Source organism: Protopterus annectens, chromosome 12.part0 (assembly GCF_019279795.1).
Source record: "Protopterus annectens isolate FY-2018-M chromosome 12.part0, PAN1.0, whole genome shotgun sequence".
In the NCBI taxonomy this organism is placed as follows: domain Eukaryota; kingdom Metazoa; phylum Chordata; order Ceratodontiformes; family Protopteridae; genus Protopterus; species Protopterus annectens.
Genome location: NC_056746.1, coordinates 1,092,210,533 through 1,092,232,504, shown reverse-complemented (window position 1 = coordinate 1,092,232,504; position 21,972 = coordinate 1,092,210,533). Strand labels below are relative to the sequence as shown.

The following is a 21,972-nucleotide window of genomic DNA, read 5'->3' as shown; positions in this document are numbered from 1 at the left end:
CCCTCTTCTCAGTATCATACAGGCTACTGAGAGGCAACCTCTGCCTCACATACAGAGCTTCAACAGACCCTATTCTGTAAGACCTATTGCACATTCACAGGTCGAGAGCTATCATAAAACACCTGTAAAGAATTTCAATCTCTTGAAAAATAAATAGAATATGTTGGGGATAGTTTTGTATCACAGAGAATACTGCTGCTATGGAACAAACTTCCAGTGCATGTAGAGTAAAGTACTTCTGTTACTCTTTTCAAACATAATTTGGGTGAATGGATGGGTAACCGTAAATTCAACTCTAGTTTAGTACTCCTGTCTCTCATGGATAGGGGATACATGTAAATGTTCCAACATATTCTTGTTCAGCCCACTCTAGGTTATTCATATGTAAAATATTAGGGCTAAAAATTACCATGGGAATGTAAGGCTAGGCTTCTTAAGATCCACACAGATCAATAGCTTAGTAAGTAACTATGAACCTACGAATCTATATAACAGACATCTGGGAAGTACAGTTACTACTCTGTTAAAAAAGAAATATGTTGTTCTTACAAGTTGAGGATGTGTATTTGTGTGTCTGTCTGTCTGTGTGTCTCTGTGTTTGTGTGTTTCTTTTTTCCATCAATGATATATTTATTCACAGTGTTACAGTTTGTCAAGTTATACAGGCCCACGGACTCATGTGTGACCAGCTTAAAGCCTGCTGCTGCTAAATGCAGGATGTTCCAAAGACATGTATCTGGAGTGTTTCTCCCCAGTCCTCCATTGAAAATTAGCTTAATTCCAAGTTGGACTTTCCTAGTAAACAAATGTTAATTAAATAAATAAAACTATAAACCCTGTTCCCTACCCACATATCAACCATAATTTTAAACATACTGACATTTAGTGCTTGTTTAACCTAAAAGGGTAGTTTACTAGTTGTTTGGTTGGTTGTTCACCAGTCCTGCACAAGAAACTCCTTCTCATTGCCATACTTAGAAAAGTAGCTGTTAGTGCCAGTGGACTACTGTTTGTGCTGGTGAGTATATGAAAATTAAAATTTTCACCAGTTGTGGCTTCCTGTTGATAATTTTTAAGACATTTCAACATCATAATTAAGTCACCTCTGTGTGCTCTGTAGCTACTTTATGTAACCTGTCTCTCTACTTAGGTTCATAGGATGATACTAGGCTATTGGCCTGGAGGCCCTTATAAGCCTAGCCAAGAATTTCGCCCATGTTCCCTCAAAGTCAGCACATGTTTCCCCTGTCCAGCAGGGACACAGGTGGGATCCCAGGGGTGTATTTTCTGTTTCCCATCCAGTCGTCCAGGTTCCTCTTAAAGAGGGATAGAGAGGTACTCTGCTTGACATGGAGAGGGAGTCTATTCCACAGACGGGGGAGTCTTTCGGACATAAATCTATCCCACCAGCAAGTTCTATTAATATCACAGACCAGGTTGAGACCTTGATTGTGGGTTGCGCGAGTGGAGTTTGACTTACTGATATGCAGCAACCCCAGCGAGGCTGGGTCTGAGATGGCCTTGTATGCCAGACAGAGGTCACTTCTGAGCAGTCTGTATGAGACTGAGTAGAGGGCAGGGCTTTTAGCCTATCTGTATAGTATAGGTGTTTGAGACCCTGGATTTTTCTGGTTAGGAACTTCTGTGGTCTCTCCAACTGCTGCATATGCTTGGAAAGGTACATGCAGAAGGGGGCATTGTACTCGATAATGGGTCTGATAAGGGAGGAGTACAGGGATGTTATAACCACCTTGTTTCTGGATGAAATACCCTTATTTATGAAGTGGGCCATGTAGAAATCCTTCTGTACAACAGAGGCAACGTGGTGGTCAAAAGTCAGGTTGCTATCAACCTGGGTGCCCAAGTTCCTCCCGACCGATTGTGTGTTTAGTACATTGTTATTAATGTGATAATTAGTGGGGATACCATTTTCCCCAAAGTGGATAATGATGCATTTTTTGGCATTCAGTTTTCGGCTATGCTTCTGGTACCAGTCATTAGTTTGGGTAAGGCCCTCTTGGAGGATGTTCACATCACTAGAGGAATTTAAGACAGCATCCAGCTTGCAGTCATCTGCGAACTTGATCAGCCGCAGACCACTGGTTTTGGCTTGCACCTCAGAAAAGTATATCCTAAACAGTAGAGGCCCCAAGACTGATCCTTGGGATACACTGCTCATTACTGGTCTACTACTAGAGGTAGCTTCCTCTACTTTGACTGAGTGGGTTCTATCAGCGAGCCAGTTAGCTACCATCTGGTAACATATGAGTTGATGCCTAGCTGGAGAGTTTATCTATTATGCCCAAGTGGGGAATAGTGTCAAAGGTTTTGGCTAGGTCAAGGTAGGCGGTGTGCAGTGTCTTTCCCTCATCCATGGCTTTGGTGACTGTTTCAAAGAAGTTGACCAAATTTAACAGGCATGATCTCCCTTTGACAAAACCAAACTGTGTGGGGTCAAGCATTTGAAGGTTGACAATGTCCTTGTTTATAAGGTCCATGATGATGCATTCCATGGCCTTGCAGATCAGGCTAGTTAGGCTGATGAGCCTATAATTCCCTAGGTCAGTCGACGCTCCACCATTGTGTAGAGGGATGACAGTGGCTGTCCTCCATTCAGCTGGGATGAAGCCAGTACTCAGGCTTTGGATGAATACAAACATTACTTATACTATTATTATGAATACTTATATTCTGTCATCCATGATACAGTTCTTGCAAGTGATTTCCATATGCCTTCTGCCTTCCTGAGATGGCATTGATTGTATAGGCAGGTGAACGCCAGTATTCAATAACTGGTTTTATATAGGTTCTGTATAACAATAATAATAGTTCCTTACTTCCAGACAAAGTGGTACAAAAAATGTCACTTAGAATACCATAACACAATCTTACATTAGTTTTTACATTGATGTCTCCTTTAAGCATGCCATCAGTCATCATCCTTATATCCCTTGTAGATTCTGTTGATGATAAATGGAAGTTATATACATAACCTAATGCTGGATCCTCATTGCTCCACTCAACTTATGACTAATCCACCCTCATGGAGAATTCAGGTGGTAACTTCAGAGCTTTCTCCAGCATTCAGTCTCCTTTCTTCTCCTGTAATGCACCTGCATCTAATTGTCCATCAGGTTGAGTTTGTCCCCTAAGAAGCAGTAAAGCTGGCACACATAAACAAGGTAGGACTGGAGAACATCCTTCAGATGTAGGTCTACCAGGTCAATCCAGAAGTAAGGAAATGGCAATTTGGATGGCAGTTTGTAGGGTTTGTTAAGCCAGAATGGGACAATAGGGGTCAGCATTATGAAAAGTAAATTACTTCCATATGCTACATTGTTCCCTCCTTCTGCCTCGACTTATGGGACAGAATCCTCAGCTACTTGGCTTGGTGTGTGGCATCATGACAGATTACCCTTCAGGATGATAAATCCAAAGGAAGACCTGGATATAGAAATAATATCTAATTTATAGTGCTTGTTGAAGGTATGCATTGTTGCCGAGGTTGCTTTAGCACAAATACTGTCTATAGAAGAATTTCTGAAGAAAGCTATAGAAGTGGCAATTGACCTTGTAGACCCTTAAATCTTTTTTAATCACCTTTATTGAATTATCAATTTTGACATTGACAAACTCACATTTACATAAAAGTAATCAAATCATATTAACAAGTTCACATTTCTAACCATTATATATCACATATATATTTATATATATCATATAATTAAAGCAACAGGCCCCGGGAACTACCGCCCCATTAGCCTGACAAGCCTCGTCTGCAAGGCCATGGAACGTATCACACTGAACTCATAAACAAAGACATTGGAGATCTCCAAACCCTGGACCCCACGTAGTTTGCATTTGTAAAAGGCAGATCATGTCTCCTAAACCTAATAGACTTCTTTGAAATAGTCACCAAAGCCATAGATGAGGGTAAGGTGGTTCACACAGCCTGTCTAGATCTTGCCAAGGTGTTCGACACCATCCCCCACTCTGGAATTATAGATGAACTCACTAAATCAGGTATAAATCCCTATGTCACAAGATGGGTTGCCAACTGGCTTACTGAAAGAACCCACACTGTGAAAGTAGCAGACTCCAAATCAGACTTCAGACCAGTGACAAGTGGAGTACCACAGGGTTCAGTCCTGGATCCTCTCCTGTTTGGTATCTATGTCTCTGAAGTACAGGCTAACACAGAAGGTATTTGGCTAACTAAACTCGCAGATGACTGCAAACTAGGAGCCATAATTGAAACTCCTAACGATGTGGACATCCTACAAAAGGGCCTCACTGAGACAGATGCCTGGTGTCAAAGACATGGTCTCAAGCTCAATGCCAAAAAGTGCATTGTCATCCCCTTTGGTAAAAATTATGTACCCATGAACTACCACATAGGCGGTAGTCTACTTAACACCGAAAGTGTGATAAGAGACCTTGGGACACAGGTGGACAGTAGTCTCTCCTTTGATAATCACATCACCAAAGTGGTCAGGAAATCCTTCTACATGGCACACCTCATCACAAAAGGTTTCTCATCCATAAAAAAAGAGGTCATTGTTCCCCTCTACTCATTACTCATTAGACCCATAATAGAGTACAGCGCCCCTTTTGGTATGTACCTCATAAGACATCTAAAACAACTGGAAAGGCCGCAAAAATACCTCACAAAGAGGATTACTGGCCTCAAACAGATGCCTTACGCAGACCGTCTCAAAAAACTCCAGCTTTACTCCATCGCATATCACCTACTCAGAGGCAATCTCTGCCTAATATACAAAGCTATGTCAAACCCAGAGCTGTTGGACATGCTCCACTTAAAGAAATCCCAATCCCTCCGAGCTACACTCTCTAGGGACCTAAACCTTGTCACCACAATAAACAGAACATACTGGAGGGATAGATTCCTGTCCCAGAGACTTCCCATACTCTGGAACAGACTACCTATCTATGTCAAACAGAGCTCCTCACTAGCACTCTTCAAGAAAAATCTTGATGATTGGATGGGTAATAGGAAATTCACCCCAGGGATCACTTCTGTGGTTATGCTTGACAGGGGCACAGGAAAATAATTTTCTTGGGTGGCGAACGCCAGGGTACATTTTTGGCTAGGCTTGTATAGGCCCTAGGGCCAATAGCCTAGTACCTACCTATGAACCTATGAACCTATGAACATACATTTTCAGTTCTTGCCTTCTCTTAAACCTTGTTCCTTCTCCAAAACATTTTTCTGCGTGTATTGTTCCCACAATTTCATTTTTTCTATGTAACTTACTCCTACCCTTTTCTAAAGGATCCCAATTCCTGTTCATTTATCTCCGTTACAAATAGTCACTAGTTCAAATATAGTTGCTTTAGATTTTTTTTCCATTTTCTAGTAATTGCTTTTGTAGCAGCCACCAGAATTAAACTTAACAAGGCCTTACTGTGTCTAGGCAATTCAATTCCACATCCCAGCACAAAAATAATCATTTCCTTAGTTACAGTCATTTATTTGCCTAATATTCCTGCCAGAGTACTCTGTAGGGAAGTCTTAAAGTCTGCCAAATGATTACACTCCAAGAATATATGCTGTCAGGTACCCTTTTCTTCCCCATTACACCTCCAACATTTTCCATCTACCTGAGGAAAACTTCTTTGGAGTCAACTTGGGGTATAAAAGTATATATGCAAATACTTCCAGCAAAAATCCTATGCCCTCTTTATTATTATCCATAACTTCTCCAATGAGCCTTATGTGTTGAGATAAGAGACGTATTGTTATTTGTTATACAGCAATGGCAAGTAATACAGTCTGATATCCATATGGACAGGGTTACATTGGAACTTAATTTGGAAGCTGAAGAGGAGTCAAAGAGCTGTTTTGTCTTTTTCTAATTACCATGGTATAATGCAGGTAAAAAGGAAGCTGTGAACATCCAGTGTGCAGAAATTCTCCTTTGTTAGTATAATTAGGAAAGAAGATTGGCAGGTGAATTTTCTGGTTTAAAACTGATTCAGTGGTGACCATGGGAACAATGGAAGGGTCAAGCCTCAGCAAAATTATGTTTTTATGGAAAACGAGATGTGGGGGCTTTCAGGAAAGAGCATGCAGTTATGATATTTTTCCTGCTGAAGTAACAGCAGTGAAGAACAAAGTCTTCCATAACAGGTGTTTTAAACTGTAAGAAGAAGTAGACTGAAAGGGAGCTTGATTAAGAGCTTGTAAAACAAAACTCAAATCCCTCCACTGACTAGGGTCTTTTATGGGTGGGTCTGAGAAGCAAGGTTCCTTTTAGAAAGGATCTGCACACTTTCTGGATTTTGCAGTCTTCAATGTTGCGTCCAGATGGCATCCAATTAAATCTTTGATTTGAGAAGGCTCCAAATTATTTTTTTTTCTTCAGATGTACTAAAATGCTCAAGAACATAAACAAGTGTAGCAAGTAGTGTCTTTTTTTAGTTAAGGGTTTCTCTTGTTGTGGAGATGTGGAGTGATATATATATGGACACTCAGAACCCTTTCAGCCTATAGTGAGCTGTGACTACCACCATACACTTGGTGAACACCAGAGCTCTGTGGTGATACCAAATGGCAGGGTGAAAACTGATAGTGATCGGCTCCAAGATGGAAGCAAAGGTACCTTCTGGATGGCTTTACAATGTTTATGTGGAGGTAATGCATCCTAAAAGTCTGTTGAGGGCATCCAGTATGCTTCTTGTAGATATGAGAGGATGGATTGTCTTTTTGACATAAACGTTTAGGCTTCTTAAGTCTAGAATAGGCCTCAGGTTCTTTGATTTCTTTCTAAAAAGAATCTGGAATAGATGCTGGACCTTCTCTGATCTACTGAGACCTCTTGGATGGCTCTTTTTTGAAGGAGTTGGGAAATTTCCTGTGTCTCTGCACTCTTTTGGTTGGGTGTCTTATCTTGGAGAAGCAGAGATGATTGTCTGGGGGGTAAAAATAGATATTGTGCTTTTCAGCCAGTTGTTCTGCATAACAGCCTACCAAGAATCCAGTTGAAGAGACAGTTGACCCATGTCTGCTTTCAGAGTGGGACAGTTCAACATGCCTTTGGGGGTAATAAGGAGGTTTTAGTGGTCCTTAAACCCATGATTTTGCATACTTCCTCTACCTGTTCCTATAACATTATCACTATTGATGTACACATGCACACACACACACACATACACACACACACACACACACACACACACACACACACACACACACACACACACACACACACACTGGAGCAAGTGACAAAAAGGTTGCAAATAGCACATGTAAACAGTTCTACAGTAGTTTTGTTTGCTTGTATGTGTGTGTGGCCGGGGGGGGGGGGGTTCTTGTTAATTCAGTGAAGGAATCTTAACTTCAAATTCTATTCTTCCATGCATTTAAAATACATTAAAGAACAGAAGTATTGTAGTAAGGCACATTGAAGTAATTTTTTTTGCAGGTGGGAAGCCCTCCACACTGCCTTAATGAGGCACTGCATCTCCTAACCCTCCCCCCCCCGCTAAAGTAAATATGCCAGCTCAGAAATCGCACAGTGTCACCTTTAATAAAAAGCAGAAAAAAAAAAAAAAAAAAGTTGTGGACCCTCACACCCCTGCATTTCCAAATGTGCTAACTTTACATAATCCAAGATAGTGAAACCTTGGAGGGAAGGAGGAACTTCATTACCTCTGCATTCCCTCTAAATTACTAACTTCATGTAGCATTTTCTGACAAAATGTGTTATTTGATCACAATATTGTGCAATGCATGGCAGGAATCTAATATTTTCTCTTTTTCTCTCTGTCTTTAGAGAAAGCTTGTTTGTGACTCCCTAGCAAATGAAAGAATTTTTGGACAAATTCAAACATGTTCAAATGTAACTTGGACCATTTTTATGGGAAATCACAAATTTTCCCTTGATTTAGCACCTATGCCCCTAACATTTAGGGGGAGCTTGTAAATGTTTGATATGTACAAGCCTGTATCATAACTATAAAATTCTTTGACATATTGACACTTGTCATCAATATTTTGGTAAATTTGGGATAAGCTTGGCTAGACTTAAAGTGACTGTTGGACTGTTTGCCTAGTAATTACTTATGAATTGAAGCTTACCTAGTTTTGGAAATTGTGTAACATATGCAATATTATTTTGGAACTTTTATTCTGATTGCTGCATTTTCAAGTGATATACTGTTTAATAATCATTTCTTTTTAAGTGTGTGACATCGCTGTTGTTTTTAGTGTCATTGGAGTTTATTATGTTACTTTTTAAGAGTTTAATAATCATTGTTCTGATGAAGCCTAATTCCCAAGCAGATGAAAGCAATTAACTCATTAATGAAATCTGTACCTTACTGTGCCTAAGTGTGTTTTCTTTATTTTATACCTCCATTCACACACTGTGTACATCTCTAGATGAGGTCACGATCTATATGCCTGAGAATTTCACAGTAAAATAACAGAATGTTTTAGAGGAATACATATTAGAAGTATGTGATCCAATATTGTGAGTCACACATTAGCGAAAAATAAAGTGCCACTGTAACTTTAAAATGGCAAGTTGTAAGACGTAGTCCTACAGTGTTATTGCATTTTTGTCACTGCCAAACCCAGTATGAGAGGATCTGCTCCTTACACTTATGCTCATTATATATACTAACTTTAATGTAACTCAGGGTAAATGGAATAATCTGAAATATTGCATCCTTAGATATTGCGTAGGTGCATAGGTGATTGCTACGCTAACTGCCCTGTAGGACCATTTTAAGCCTGGCCAATAACCTGAGGTCAGAATCAAACTCTGTATCTTATGTCTGTGAGGTGAAGACCTTAGCCATTCTGCCAAACCTACCCCATATTTACTATAATAAGATTTGCAACTGGAACCTATTTCATAGCTATAGTCCAGTAATGTTACGAGACACTAATAGGCTTCTATAACTGTTAGGCTGCTCAGTCTTATGTAATTTAGTTCAAAAGAAGCACACATATTTGATATGCCCTGGCTGACAAACTCAGTGCATAGCTGGATGATATCCCTGTGTTGTATAACATCAGTGCTGCAATGAATGTTTACTTTTCAAAAAGTGGCTGTTTTTTAACATTTTAAATATTATAGCAAAAAAAAAAAATAAAACAGGTTTAATAACTACAAAATGACATACAGGATGGCACAGTTTATGCTTTGGTTAATGCTGCTGTACCACATTGCTTGATTCTGTGTTTGGGTTCTAAACTGGCAAACTTCTTTGTGGAGTCATCATGTCCCATGTGTTTGTATGGGTTTTCACTGGTTTATTCAGTTTCATCTTTTATCTCAAACAGAGGCCTGTAGGAGAATTAGTGAATCTCCAAATTGCTTGTAAATGTGTGCAGCATGCGTGTGTTTGTGTGTGTGTGTGTGTGTGTGTGTGTGTGTGTGTGTGTGTGTGTGTGTGTGTGTGTGTGTGAGCGTGCGCATGGGCAACTACATGCATTCTGCTATAAACTGGTATCCCATCCAGGATTGCATACAAATAACCCAAGGGTGGGCCAGGCAACATTTTGGAACATTTTCATGTTTCCCCATCCATCAGGGACAGGGATGGTAAACCAAGGGGGAATTTGTGGGTACCCATCCATTCCTGCAATTTGTGTTTAAATAGACTAAGAGAAATATTTAGCTTAATGTAGTGTGGAAGGTGGTTCCACCGAAGCTATATTCTCTGTGAAATATACATATCTTTCCATCATGTTGTATTTATTTTGCAAAAGAGACTTAGAGCTCTTGAGCAAATGTTTATGATACCATTGGACTTCCGAATGTGTAATGTGTAATTATCACGTTGACAACACACCCCTGAAAATTGATCCAGTAGTTAAGGACCTGACAACCTATGTAGATAATGAACTGTCCTCCAATCACCATATCTTTAGTATTGTAAGAAAGTTCTTTTACATTGCACAGCTTATTACTAAGGGTATGGCACCCAGGTCCAGGGATGTGATCATTCCACATTATTCCATACTCATCAGGCCAGTCGTTAAGTATAATGTCCCCTTTGATATGTAACTGTCCATACATTTGATACAACTTGAATGCCCATGCTTTCTTATTAAGACAGTCAATAAAATCATAAAAATTATGTGGCCCATCTCAAAGACATTTCCTGCTTTTTGGGTTTATACAAGCAGCTGAGGTGTGATGTCTGTCTTACATACAGAACCCCATCAAAACCTATACTGTCAGATATACAGCATATTCTCAAGTTCGGTGGGAGCATGAACACCTGCTCAAGAGACCTAAATATTATTTGCAACATAAATAGAACGTGTTGGAGGGGTAAATATGTATCACAGAGAATACAACTTCATTAGAATTCTAATCCTCTCTACATAAAGCAAAGTATTTGTCTTTCACTATTCAACCATATTCTGTTTGGATGGGTACCTGCAAATTCACCCCTGGTTTAGCACTCTTGTCCCTCATACATAAATGTTCAACGCGTCTCTGGCTTATTCATAATTAAAGAGCTAAAAACTTCACAGGAATGTATAGCTAGGCTTCTAAAGATCCTCATGGATCAACAGCCTAGTAAGTATATATGTATAGTTCACTCACTCACCTTTCTTGGCTCTACCCGCTCCGTTCGCCCTGCAGGCTCACTCCGCTCCCCTACCCTGCCCCCAATTTTCACCCACCCCCAGTGGTCCTACATTTATTCCTCCTCCTGCTAATCCCTCCCACTCCCCACACCAATCCTCTTACTCCTCTCCCCCACCCCTTTCTCCAACCCACCTGACTCTCATTGCTACTCTCCCCTACCCAGCTAATATCACTTTACACTCTTCTACATCTCTTCTAACTACCCAGCTAATATCACTTTAAACTCTTCTACATCTCTTCTATCTCCAATTAATATGCCCTCCCCTCCTCCTACAATCCTTATCTCCTTATCATTACCCTTCCTTCTAATACCTCTGTACCATGCAACCTCCAAAACTGATTTTCACTTACACTCTTCCCCTATTCTTCCTCACAACATCCTTACATCCCACTATCACAATATCTCAGCCTCTTTAGTTCCTTCCCAGCCTATCCTTCTCCTAAAAGTAAAACTTTTCCCAAACTCTACTAATGACTACAGACATAAACCTAAACTCTACCAGACTCCTCTATCCAAATCCAAGCATAATAAACTTACTCCCCACCCTCTTTCCTTAACTTAGCCGGCAACATCCACCCCAATCCTGGTCCCAACTCCTCTCCAACAAACCTCCCTAGTTCCGACAACAAATCCCCAAATAAAAACCTCAAATTCCTCGCCATCAATGCCCAAAGCCTACTAAATAAATTAACCATCTTCCATGCCTGGCTCAATCATAACCTACCAGACATAATAGCCATCTCTGAAACCTGACTAAAACCTCATATAAGTGACTCTGAATTCCTTTCCCCTGGATTTCACTCTCTCCGATCCAACCGCCCAAGTAGAAGAGGTGGTGGTGTAGCTTTAATCTACTCCAGCCACTTGTCCATCACTCCATATCCTAACCACATCCCTTCTTTCTCAAATGCTGAACTTGTGATTGGTTTACTAAAACTAAACATCCATAAAAGAATCTGTATCATCTCCCTCTACATTCCTCCTGGTAACAATACCAATACCCTAGAAGACATACTCTCCTGGACGTCCTCCAATATTAAGCTAGAAACCTACATCCTAGGAGATGTAAATATCGACTGTGGAAAAATCAATAACCCTAATCCCACATCAGCAATTAACCTATTCACCTTCGCTCAACTTACCAACTCCATAACTAGACCTAATAAAGCCAACCCCCCTGGCTCCATACTTGACTGGATCCTAGTATCTCATCCTAACAAAATCATAAAATCTGGAGTCATTCCCGACTCTCTAGGAGACCACCTCCCTGCCTTCACCATTTGAGCTGCTCCCACCAATACATTCATGCTTGTAACCTATCTAACTTTAACTCTACTACTTTCTCTGATTCCCTTAAGCTAACTAACTGGAACCCCCTAAAAATACTACTTTTAGACAAAGCTGTTGACTACTTTAATTCAACATTCTTAACAGTCCTTAACTCCCTAGCTCCAACAAGAACTAAAAGAGTTAAAACAAAAAACACTAAATGGCTCACCAAAGATACAAAAAACATTATGCTACAAAGGGATAAAACCTGGAAAATCTACCTCCGCTATAAACAACCAGAAACATTACTAAAATATAGACAGTTGAGAAACCTAGCCAAAAAAAACAAGTCATTAGAGACAAAAAGTCTTACTATGTCAAACTACAAGAAAATTATGCTAAAAATCCCAAACAATTCTGGAACTCTATTAATTCCCTCCTCAGGCCAGGATTAAAAAAACAACCCCTGTCCTGACACCAGCAAATCTGACTCAGAAATTGCCTCACTATTCAATACCTTCTTCACCTCCTCCATAGCTGAGTTTACTAAGACCTTTACCAATAATAACCCTCCTTCCCTCCCTGCCCAATCTTCCCCTCCTCATCCTAATTTTGAACTTAAACCTGTCTCCACCAATCTAATAAAGAAACTTCTTTATAAACTAAAGCCTTGCTCCAATGCCCTTGACAGCATTCCATCCTCCTTCTTAAACATAGCTTCAGATGCTATTGCTCTGCCTATCAGCATCCTAATCAATAGATCTCTACTTGAATCATACGTTCCCAAACTATGGCGTACTGCATATATTCTTCCACTCCACAAGAGTGGCAAAAATTGTAATGTCTCCAATTTCTGCCCCATAGCCATCCTCTCTCCTATCTCCAAAATTCTTGAAAAATTTATCCACCTATAGCTCTTACCATTCCGTACCAAATACCAGCTACTCTCCCCTACCCAACACAGCTTCCGCCCAGGACACAGTACTAACTCTGCCCTTCTCTCCTTCTTACATGCTGTCATTTCAGCCCGTGACTCTGGTAATTTGGTATCCTCTGTCCTGCTGGACTTATCCAAAGCTTTTGATACTATCTCTCATACCCACCTTCTAAATCATCTCTCTAATCTTAACCTTTCCCAGAAAACTCTTTCATGGTTCTCCCAATATCTTTCAAACATGTCCCAAGTAGTGAAATGGGGCCAAGCCACCTCCTCTTTCCTTCCTACTCCCACTGGAGTACCCCAAGGTTCCATACTTGGCCCTTTGCTATTCAGTATCTTTATTAATGACTTCCATAAAGTCATTCCCAACACCAAAATTGTACAATACTCCGATTCCACTTTGATTTGCTGTGCCACTAACCTAGCAGAGCTCCAATCTCTGACTCAAAATGCCTTCTCAACCACTGAAAACTGGATGCTCTTAAAAAACCTCTCTCTTAACACCAATAAAACCAAGATCCTTCTATTCTCCCCCACAAAATCCTCCCCTCTTGATGAAAACTCTCTTCATATTACCAGCCTTAGCAACTCCCCTATCGAGATCGTACCCTCTGCCAAACTTCTCGGTGTCACAATTGACAATCAGCTAAAATTTAACATAAAAAAACTCACATAAAACTCGGCGTACTTTATAGAAACAACCACTTCCTCTCTCCTTCTTCCAGACTAACTCTCGCCTCTACCTATCTCCTTCCCTGTCTTATGTATGGCTCTCCCCTGCTGACTAACTTATCTTCCACACTTACCTCCAAACTGGAAGTATGTTGCAACAAAATCTCCAGATTTGCCACCAGTGCCAAATCCTCCTCTCACCATTGCATTTCCCTTCACTCCATAAACTGGCTTGAACTCCCCACCCTACTAGACTTTCACCAATTAACCACAGTCCACAAATTATTATTCCAACCCTCAAACTGCCCTGTACTATCCAATATACTACAACCATATTCCCCCTCAGACCCCTTAGATCTTCTCACCAAAACCTGATCACCATTCATAAACCTAAGCGCCCATCTGGCCAGCTTCTCTTATCCTTTACCCTAACAAAAACATGAAATGCTCTGCCCTCCTATCTAAGGACCTGTAACAACCATAATAACTTCAAATCTCAACTTCATTCCTACCTCTACCTAAACAGGAAATGCAATTGCACTCTTCCAACCTTACCTCTCAAGCTCTCCTCCCCCTTCACTCCTGGCTAACCTTCTTACCTCCCTAACCTCACTCTCAATTGCTAATTTGTACTCATAACTAAATATTAAAATCTAGCTGTTATGCTATATTCTCATTTATCTCATGAACTAAATTGAAGTTGTATTGATTGTTTATTTCTTGTAGAATGAAACCTAACGTATGTATTTTAAACTATCTTTGAAAAATGTGTATGTTAATAAACTTTGTTCTGTGGAGCTTTTCTCCCCGGGCCTTCACTGAAAATGGGCCCCCTAGCCTAGTGGACCTCCCTGGTTATCAAACTGGAATAAATAAATAATAAATAAATAACGGTATCTTTTTGGTAGGAGTTTATGATGACACCAAGTTTGCAGTCATCTGATAACTTGGTCAGCCACAAACCCTTAGCATTAGCTTTGACCTTCTTGAAGTAAATGTCAAAGATGAGTGGCCCAAGGACTGAACCCTGGAGCAAACCACAAGTGACAGGCCCTTTGCAGTTTGCTATGCAAGAAGTTACATGGGGACTGACAGATGGGAGAGTTTATCTATGGTAAGTGTGGGATGGTATTGAACATCTTTGCGAGGTTTAGCTATGTGGTGTTCAATGGTTTGCCCTTGTTCATTGTTTCAGTAACTTTTTCAAAGAAGTCAACCAAGTTAGGTAAGCAAGACCTGCCCTCGATGAATTAGAACTGGGTTGGGTTGAGAGTCTGTAGGTTTCCTATATGCTTATTTACTAATTCTACAAGGATCCTTTTGATAGTCTTTCAGATGAGACTGGTTAGACTTGTGGGTTTATAAATACCTGGGTTAATTGCAACATCACCTTTGTGCAAGGGAATGGCTGTTGCTGTCCTCCATCCAGTACAAAGCCTGTTTTGAGGCTAATATTGAATACCTTCTGTAGGGGATCAGACAAATCATGTTTCAAGTTGACTAGTAAGCAGCCTGGTATGTTGTCTTGCTTCATAGATGTCATAATTATGTCAAATGATTTTTGGCAAAATAGCCTTTTATAGACAAAGAACAAAGTAGCAAAAACAAGTCTATAATAGGGGCACAAACTTCTAGAAAATGATCAGTAGTAAATGGGTTAAACATTTAAAATACATATTTGAAAATATATGAAGTAATAGTTTGTGTTGGAATGCATGGCATAATGTAGTTTATTCATGCAGCAATGGGTTTGTTCTCACTCATAACCTTTGCACTCAAGAATAAAATGCATCATTCCCACATTGCAGCCTGGCATATTGCATAAATAAACTTGAGAGTATTTGTCTAAGGGTTAGATTATTTGAAGTAGTCCAAGAACAAAGTAAAAAAAAATGAAAAGAACGAAGTGCAGTCTGCATAAAGACTACTTTATGTAATACATTGTATGAAGTGTAGTGAAGAAAAATGTTTAATTCAGTGTAAGGAATAATATTTCTTCCTGATGTCTGAAGGATATATTACAGCATTTTAAAATTTCAGTAGTCTAAATGGCTGCATTTAATGTCTTTACTTACAAATCTCCTCATTAGATAAGAGGGGCTTTTGCATTCAGTGCTAGAATTATACGGTTACCATTAATGGAGCAGACCAAAGCAATTGATGTACTTTTCTTTTTACTGTTTAGATTCATTTTGATGGTTGTAGTCATGCATATGACTTCTGGATTGACTCAGACCATCCCGACATTCATCCTGTTGGCTGGTGCAGCAAAACAGGACATCCATTACAGACTCCAGTGAGTAAGTATAACTGCAAACAGTGCATTCAGAAATCTAAGAAAACTGTACATTTTGTCTGTGGCTTAAGTTGTAATGTTGTGACTGAAGAAACAGGATCCCCTTCTCCTTCTATGTTAGAAGCAGTATTGAAACAGTTTTCTAGTACATCACCTGCCATTTTTATTATGAAAGGTTATTAATAGACCATTCAGTGTATCATGATATAAACTGTTCTACATAGTCTTTGATCTGACTGAGCTAGCTCCTAATTTCTTTCTAGCTGTAATCTTCCTGTCAGCTGAAAATATCCTTTGTATTGTGAATGCCATTTAACTGAAGGGGTAACAAGTGCAACATTTTTCCATATAAGTATTATAATGTATATGTATTGATCACCTCATTGTTAAATAGTATCCTCAGGTCACACGCACACACACACACACACACACACACACACACATACATATATATATATATATATATATATATATATATATATATATATATGCATACACATTTGTTGGAGATGGCTTCATAGATGTGGAAATATTGGATCTGATGTTATCCATTTCTTTATTCATCAGGTCTGGGTCTTAGATTCGAAGTTGTATCCAATCCGGCAACTTTACAGAGCAGAGTCAAGGCTCAAATTCCTCCCACTCTCACAATTTCTTTCTACCTTCAAACCCCCAGATCTCATTTACCATGGTTTGCTACAGACGTGATTCAGGCATGCAATGTTCTTTCAGTGGGGTTTTCTTCAAGTCTCTTCAGTTAAGTGTTTCACATTTTTTCTTTAGGAGTTAGTTTAGGCTTCTTAGTGTGGCTTATATTTTATTTCCTCCCATCCTGTTCAGGGTCAACCTTCCCAAAATAGTCTTCAGGCATTTAGAACCCCAAGGGTTCCCCTCTCTTTCGAGTCCCCTGTAGAGCCCTCATGAAAGAGCCGCCTTGGAAGAGATTGTGAAAGAGGAGGCACTTGGACTCCCCTATGGAGTCCTTCACGGAGGACACAGATTTTGAAGAAGGGGACAGGTCCCCCAGATCTCAGCCAGATGGCATCTCCTTTGGGGACATTCTGGAGCTGTTGAAGCCGAAAGGCGGTTGGTCTCCTCAGCCCTCAGTCTTCTGAGGAATCTGTGTTTATGAAGGGATTTGGGATCAGCCCATCTACTGCCTGGGTCCCCCCCCTGTTGATGAGCTGGTTAATCTCATCGCACACAGGGCATGGAAAGAACCTGACAGTGTGGAACCAGTTCCTAAGAAAACTGACAAGTTCCTGATCCCGCTGCTGATGAAACTCATTGGAGCAAGAGTACCAGTCGATGCCATTGTGGTTGCTGCAGCCGCAAAGAAGGAGCTGACAGAAGAGAGCTCCAGTGTCGATCCCCCAAACCGTGAGTCCCGGCAATCGACAGGCATGGGAAGCGCATTTATGCTTCAGCCATTTTTGGCCTGTGGGCCCTAAATTATTTGGCACATTTTACCCACCTCCAGAGGGTATCTGGTCTCCTAGCTCATGAAGTTTCTTTCTGAGTTGATCCTGGCGGAGGACCTCAAGAAGGTATCTCCCAAGCCCACAACTCTCTCATTTATTCCCAACAATGAGGTTAACTTCCAGTGCAGCGGAAGGTTCCTCTCGAGTCGCTGGTGCAGGCATTGCCATCAAACAGCATGCAAGGATGCGGCTGTGTGGGTTTGCAGGGACCTTGAAGGCATCTTTTACTAATGCCCTATTCGATAGTTCCTCTCTGTTTGGACCTTCAATCAAAGAAATCCTAACCCACAGTGAACAAGACTGCAAGACTCTGTCTGTGGTTGGGATCAAGTTTTCTACTCCCCAAAGGTCCTTTTCCAAAAACCAATGGGGTAGTAAGAAATTCTGGTTCTGTAAGTCACAGGGTTCCTCCCAGGATTCTCCGGAGGATTCCTGTTCTAGAGGGCGGGGAAGGGGATTCAATGGTAGACACTGCCCTAGGGGCAGAGGGCATCCTCAAAATCAGGGCTCCAGGGAACCTTTCTCTGAGAAGACCTTTCAATGCCCCTGAAGCGTTGCCCGGCGTTCCTGCCCTGGAGGCAGTCGGGGTCATTTTTCATTAAACCCAGTAGCCTGGGCATCCATAACAAATGATCAATGGATGTTCAAGATTATATCCAGGGGTTTATTACATTCCCTTTTCCCAACCACCCCCACTTACCAAGAAAGTTCTTCCGGACGTGACACTCAGTCAGAGAGAACTGGCCCAATGAGAAGTTCTCGCACTTCTAGAAAAGAGCCATCCAGGAGATCCTGACAGAATAAAGAGGATCCAGAACTAATTCCTGCTTCTTTTTGGTGCCAAAAAGGATAGGGGACCTTCATCCAGTTTTGGACCTCAGCAAACTGAACTTATTTGTCAAGAAGTTAACGTTCTGGATGGTCTCTTTTCAGTCCATCCTGCCGCTACTGCAGAAGGACGTGTGGATATGCTCCACAGACCTCCAGGACGCCTAGTATCATATCAAAATAGGCACTACAGGAGGCACCTGTCCTTCCATATCAGGGCAGATAATTTCCAGTTCAGAGCTATACCATTTGAACTCAGCAACAGGGTGTTTGCCAAATGCTTAGCAGTTGCAGCGGCTTAACTGGGGCTTCAGGGATTTCAGGTCTTTCCATACCTGGACAATTGGCTTTTCACAGCTCCCACCAGGCATTGACTGGTTTCTGTTACACAGTACCTCTTATGCACTTTCGAAAGGCTAGGGATTACCATCTACTTGGTGAAGTCGACGCTCTCTTCAGTACAGAGCCTGGAATTCATTGGGACTTGTCTCAACACAGTCACAGAGATTGCAGAATTGCCCTCCCACAGAGTGGACTTGAGCAGACTGTAGATCAGGGCCATCTTGGAGGTTCTTTCACCGCCGTCTCACCTCATTCTGAGGGCCTTGGGGTCCATGTCGGCGGCTATTCTCCTTATCCCTCTAGCAAGATACCACATGCAGGTGCTTCGGAGGATGCTGGCGGTGCAGTGGTCTATTCTAACTCATCCAGTGTCTATGCTTAACCTGTTGACCCCCGTTTGCAGACAGCACCTGCAGTGGTGGCCTCATTCAGAGGATCTCCTTCGGGACAGGCAATTTTCTCTTCCCCCGCCCATAGCCATGGTGACCATGGACGCTTCCCTGTTAGGGTGGGATAGTCATATTCAGGGCAGGACTGTCCAAGGCACATGGTCCCCCTCTGAGACCAAATTGCACATAAATGTCCTGGAATTGAGGGGTGTCCTCCTCTCTTTGCAAGCCTTTCAGGATTGCCTTCCTCTGTTATGGTGGCAATTCACACAGACAACATGTCGATGGTGTGGTATATCAATAAACAAGGGGGAACGCGATCATACCCATTATGCAGAGAGGCCATGAGAGTATGGGAATGGGTGATCTCCTCCAATAACTTTCTCCATGCAATGCACATACACGGGGAGGCCAGCATCTTGGCAGACAAGCTTAGGAGGTCTATCCTTACTCCACATGAGTGTTCCCTCAATCCATCAGTGGCATCTCAGATTTTTGTCTGTTGAGTCCAGCCCTGCTTTGATCTGTTTGCTTCCTCATTGAACAACAAATGCATCAGGTACTTTGCTCTGATTGCCCCAGAAGGGCAGTCCCTGAGGGATGCTCTTGCACACAGTTGGTCTCTGGGTCTCCTCTATGCTTACCCTCCCCTTCCTCTTATCCCCAAAGTACTTCAGAAAGCCTTTAGACTGAGAAGTTCTGTGATAATCATTGCTCCCTTCTGGCCTTATCAGGTGTTGTTCCTCTTCCTAAGGTCTCATCTCAAGTATCCTCCCTGGGTACTGGATCCCATTCCAGATCTCATCTTTCACCCATCAGAACCTCCACCCAGTCTTCGGTCACTTCGCCTGACCACATTGTTTCTCCACTTCCAGTCCTAGTAAAGCAATCCAGGCTAGCTTCAGGAAAATTATTCTAGCCTTGCAGAAGTCATCTACTCAAAAGGTCTTCCGTAGTAAGTGGAAATGTTTTTCCTTTTGGGCAGCGGAATGTAATATTGACCCTTTTTCAGCTCCTATTCCAGATATCCTTCTCTTCTAGACATCCCTTTTTCAGGAAGTGGCCAGCTTTTCAACTATGAAATTGCAGTTGGTGGCCATTTCCAATTTTCATGCCATTGCTGGGCCCACTTTTCCTCTAGGCTATGTAAGGCCTTCATGAAAGGCATCTTTCTTCTTAGGTCTCCCGTCAAAGATCATGCCCCTCCCTGGGATCTGATGTTGATGCTGCAGTCTCTCACCTAAAGTTTGTTCAAGCCTGCTCGTTCCTGTGATCTCAAATATCTTTCATGGAAAACCTCTTTTCTGGTTGCTATTACCTTGGCCAAGAGGGTTTCTGAATTGCAGGCCTTATCTTCTAAACCGTCATATATTGTTTTTCATAAGGACAAGGTGACTTTACAAACTAATCCCTCCTTTGTGCCTAAAGTCGCTACCAAAAGAAGTCTTAACCAGGACATCCAGTTGCCTGTTTCCTTCTCTAATCACTCTAACAAAGGCGAATATCTTCTTCAGAAAATCTGGTCAATTATTAATGACCTTTTTCCTGAACAGGCAAGGCCAAGCGGGTTCGAAAGTAACTATTTCTAAATGGATCTCTGGTTGTATTTCTTTGGTTTACTCTATGAGAAAGATGGAGCTGCCTTGTCCTCCCAAGGTGCATTCTCTTCAGTCAGTGGCTACTTCTTTGGCCTTCGCTGCCAGGATTTCCTTAGATGAGATTTGTGCTGCGGCCACTTGGTCCACTCCGCACACTTTTATTGCTCATTACAAACTGGATATGATCTCCAGAGGCAGGACATCTTTTGGTTCCACAGTGCTCAGGCATGTCCTTTCTTAGGGCCACCCGGGGTTCTTTGTAGCTGCGGATTTGACCCAGACATAATGAATAATGAAATAGATAACATCAGATCAGTAGTTATGTACTTACCATAACTTGTTATCTGTGTTATCCTATTTCATTATTCATCACCTCCAGCCCTCCTTCCCCCTTCCTTGTTTCTGGTGGTTCTGGAGATGCTGGGGTTTGGGCCCTTGAACTTCCTCCTCTTGCGATTCTATTGCTATTGTTGCCTATGTCTAGGTAGCTAGTCAGATGTCTGGTGGATTTCTGTCCTTGATCAGCAAACTCAATCTGAGGGTTTGAAGGTAGAAAGGGATTATGGGAGTGGGGGGAGCTTGAGCCTTGAATCTGCTCTGTAAAGTTGCTGGACCAGATTTGACATCTGATGCAGATCCAGGCATGATGAATAATGAAATAGGATAACACAGATACCAAGTTATGGTAAGTACATAACTCCTGTTACAAAGCATCCTACCCTTCACATACTCCCTAGGAGCTGCTCTTATCTTTTACAGCATGCCAGCCACTTCTGTACATCGCATGAGCTGGGGAGAGCACTCTCGATTAGCAAACATTAAAAGAATGAGCTCCATTCCTGCCACTGAGTACATGTCCACATCTCTACAGTGTATGCTGGTTCCTGCAGTATGCAGTACTTTCAGTAGAAGGCAGCTGATTTTTCTGGGTTTTTTTGTGGTGTTGATGTGACCCAGTCTCCAGCTGCTGTACCCATATTATTCCCTGATAAGGAACATAATCTGTAGCTGTAACTGTGAGCAGTGCAGGGTTTCATCAGTGCAGTTTATTAAATATTCATGAGCAGAGAAACTTATTTTCAGATTATGTGTACTTGTAGCATACAGATACAGAAATTAATGTACCAACTCACATCATATTCTCACATGTTAGTGAAGACCTCCAGGATCATGAGATTTCTACACCTGGCAAATAGTTGGTTGCTCTTAGGCTAATTAGATCAGTTAGTGCAAACAACTGGGAAAAAAACATGCATATGTCCCTAATACACACGTGAACAGAGCTGCCTTCCTCCAAGGAAATAAACAATATTACACAAGGGTATAGTCCTCCTTTAAGATTTTTCTGCTTTGCATATGTCCAAACAAAGGTGTGACATCTTGCTTAGTGTTTTTCTGTCAAACAGGTTTTATGCCTGTAAGGTGTGTACTGGAAGAAAGTAATGTGACACTTTCCAGTGTTTTCTTGGTGAATGTTGAAGGGTTAACATGTCCACTCTACAGAGAGACACTTCTGAGGTGC

General features: G+C 41.4%; 1 protein-coding gene across 1 annotated transcript in view; it reads left to right on the top strand.

Annotated features, from left to right (window-relative positions):
• The window catches only part of L3MBTL1 (L3MBTL histone methyl-lysine binding protein 1), a 2,277,156-nt gene that overhangs the window by 2,013,826 nt on the left and 241,358 nt on the right, over nt 1-21,972 (top strand). Inside the window, exon 16 of the mRNA XM_044090108.1 lies at nt 15,702-15,816. Within this exon, the coding sequence (XP_043946043.1) occupies nt 15,702-15,816 (115 nt within the window). The remainder of the gene's footprint in view (nt 1-15,701; nt 15,817-21,972) is intronic.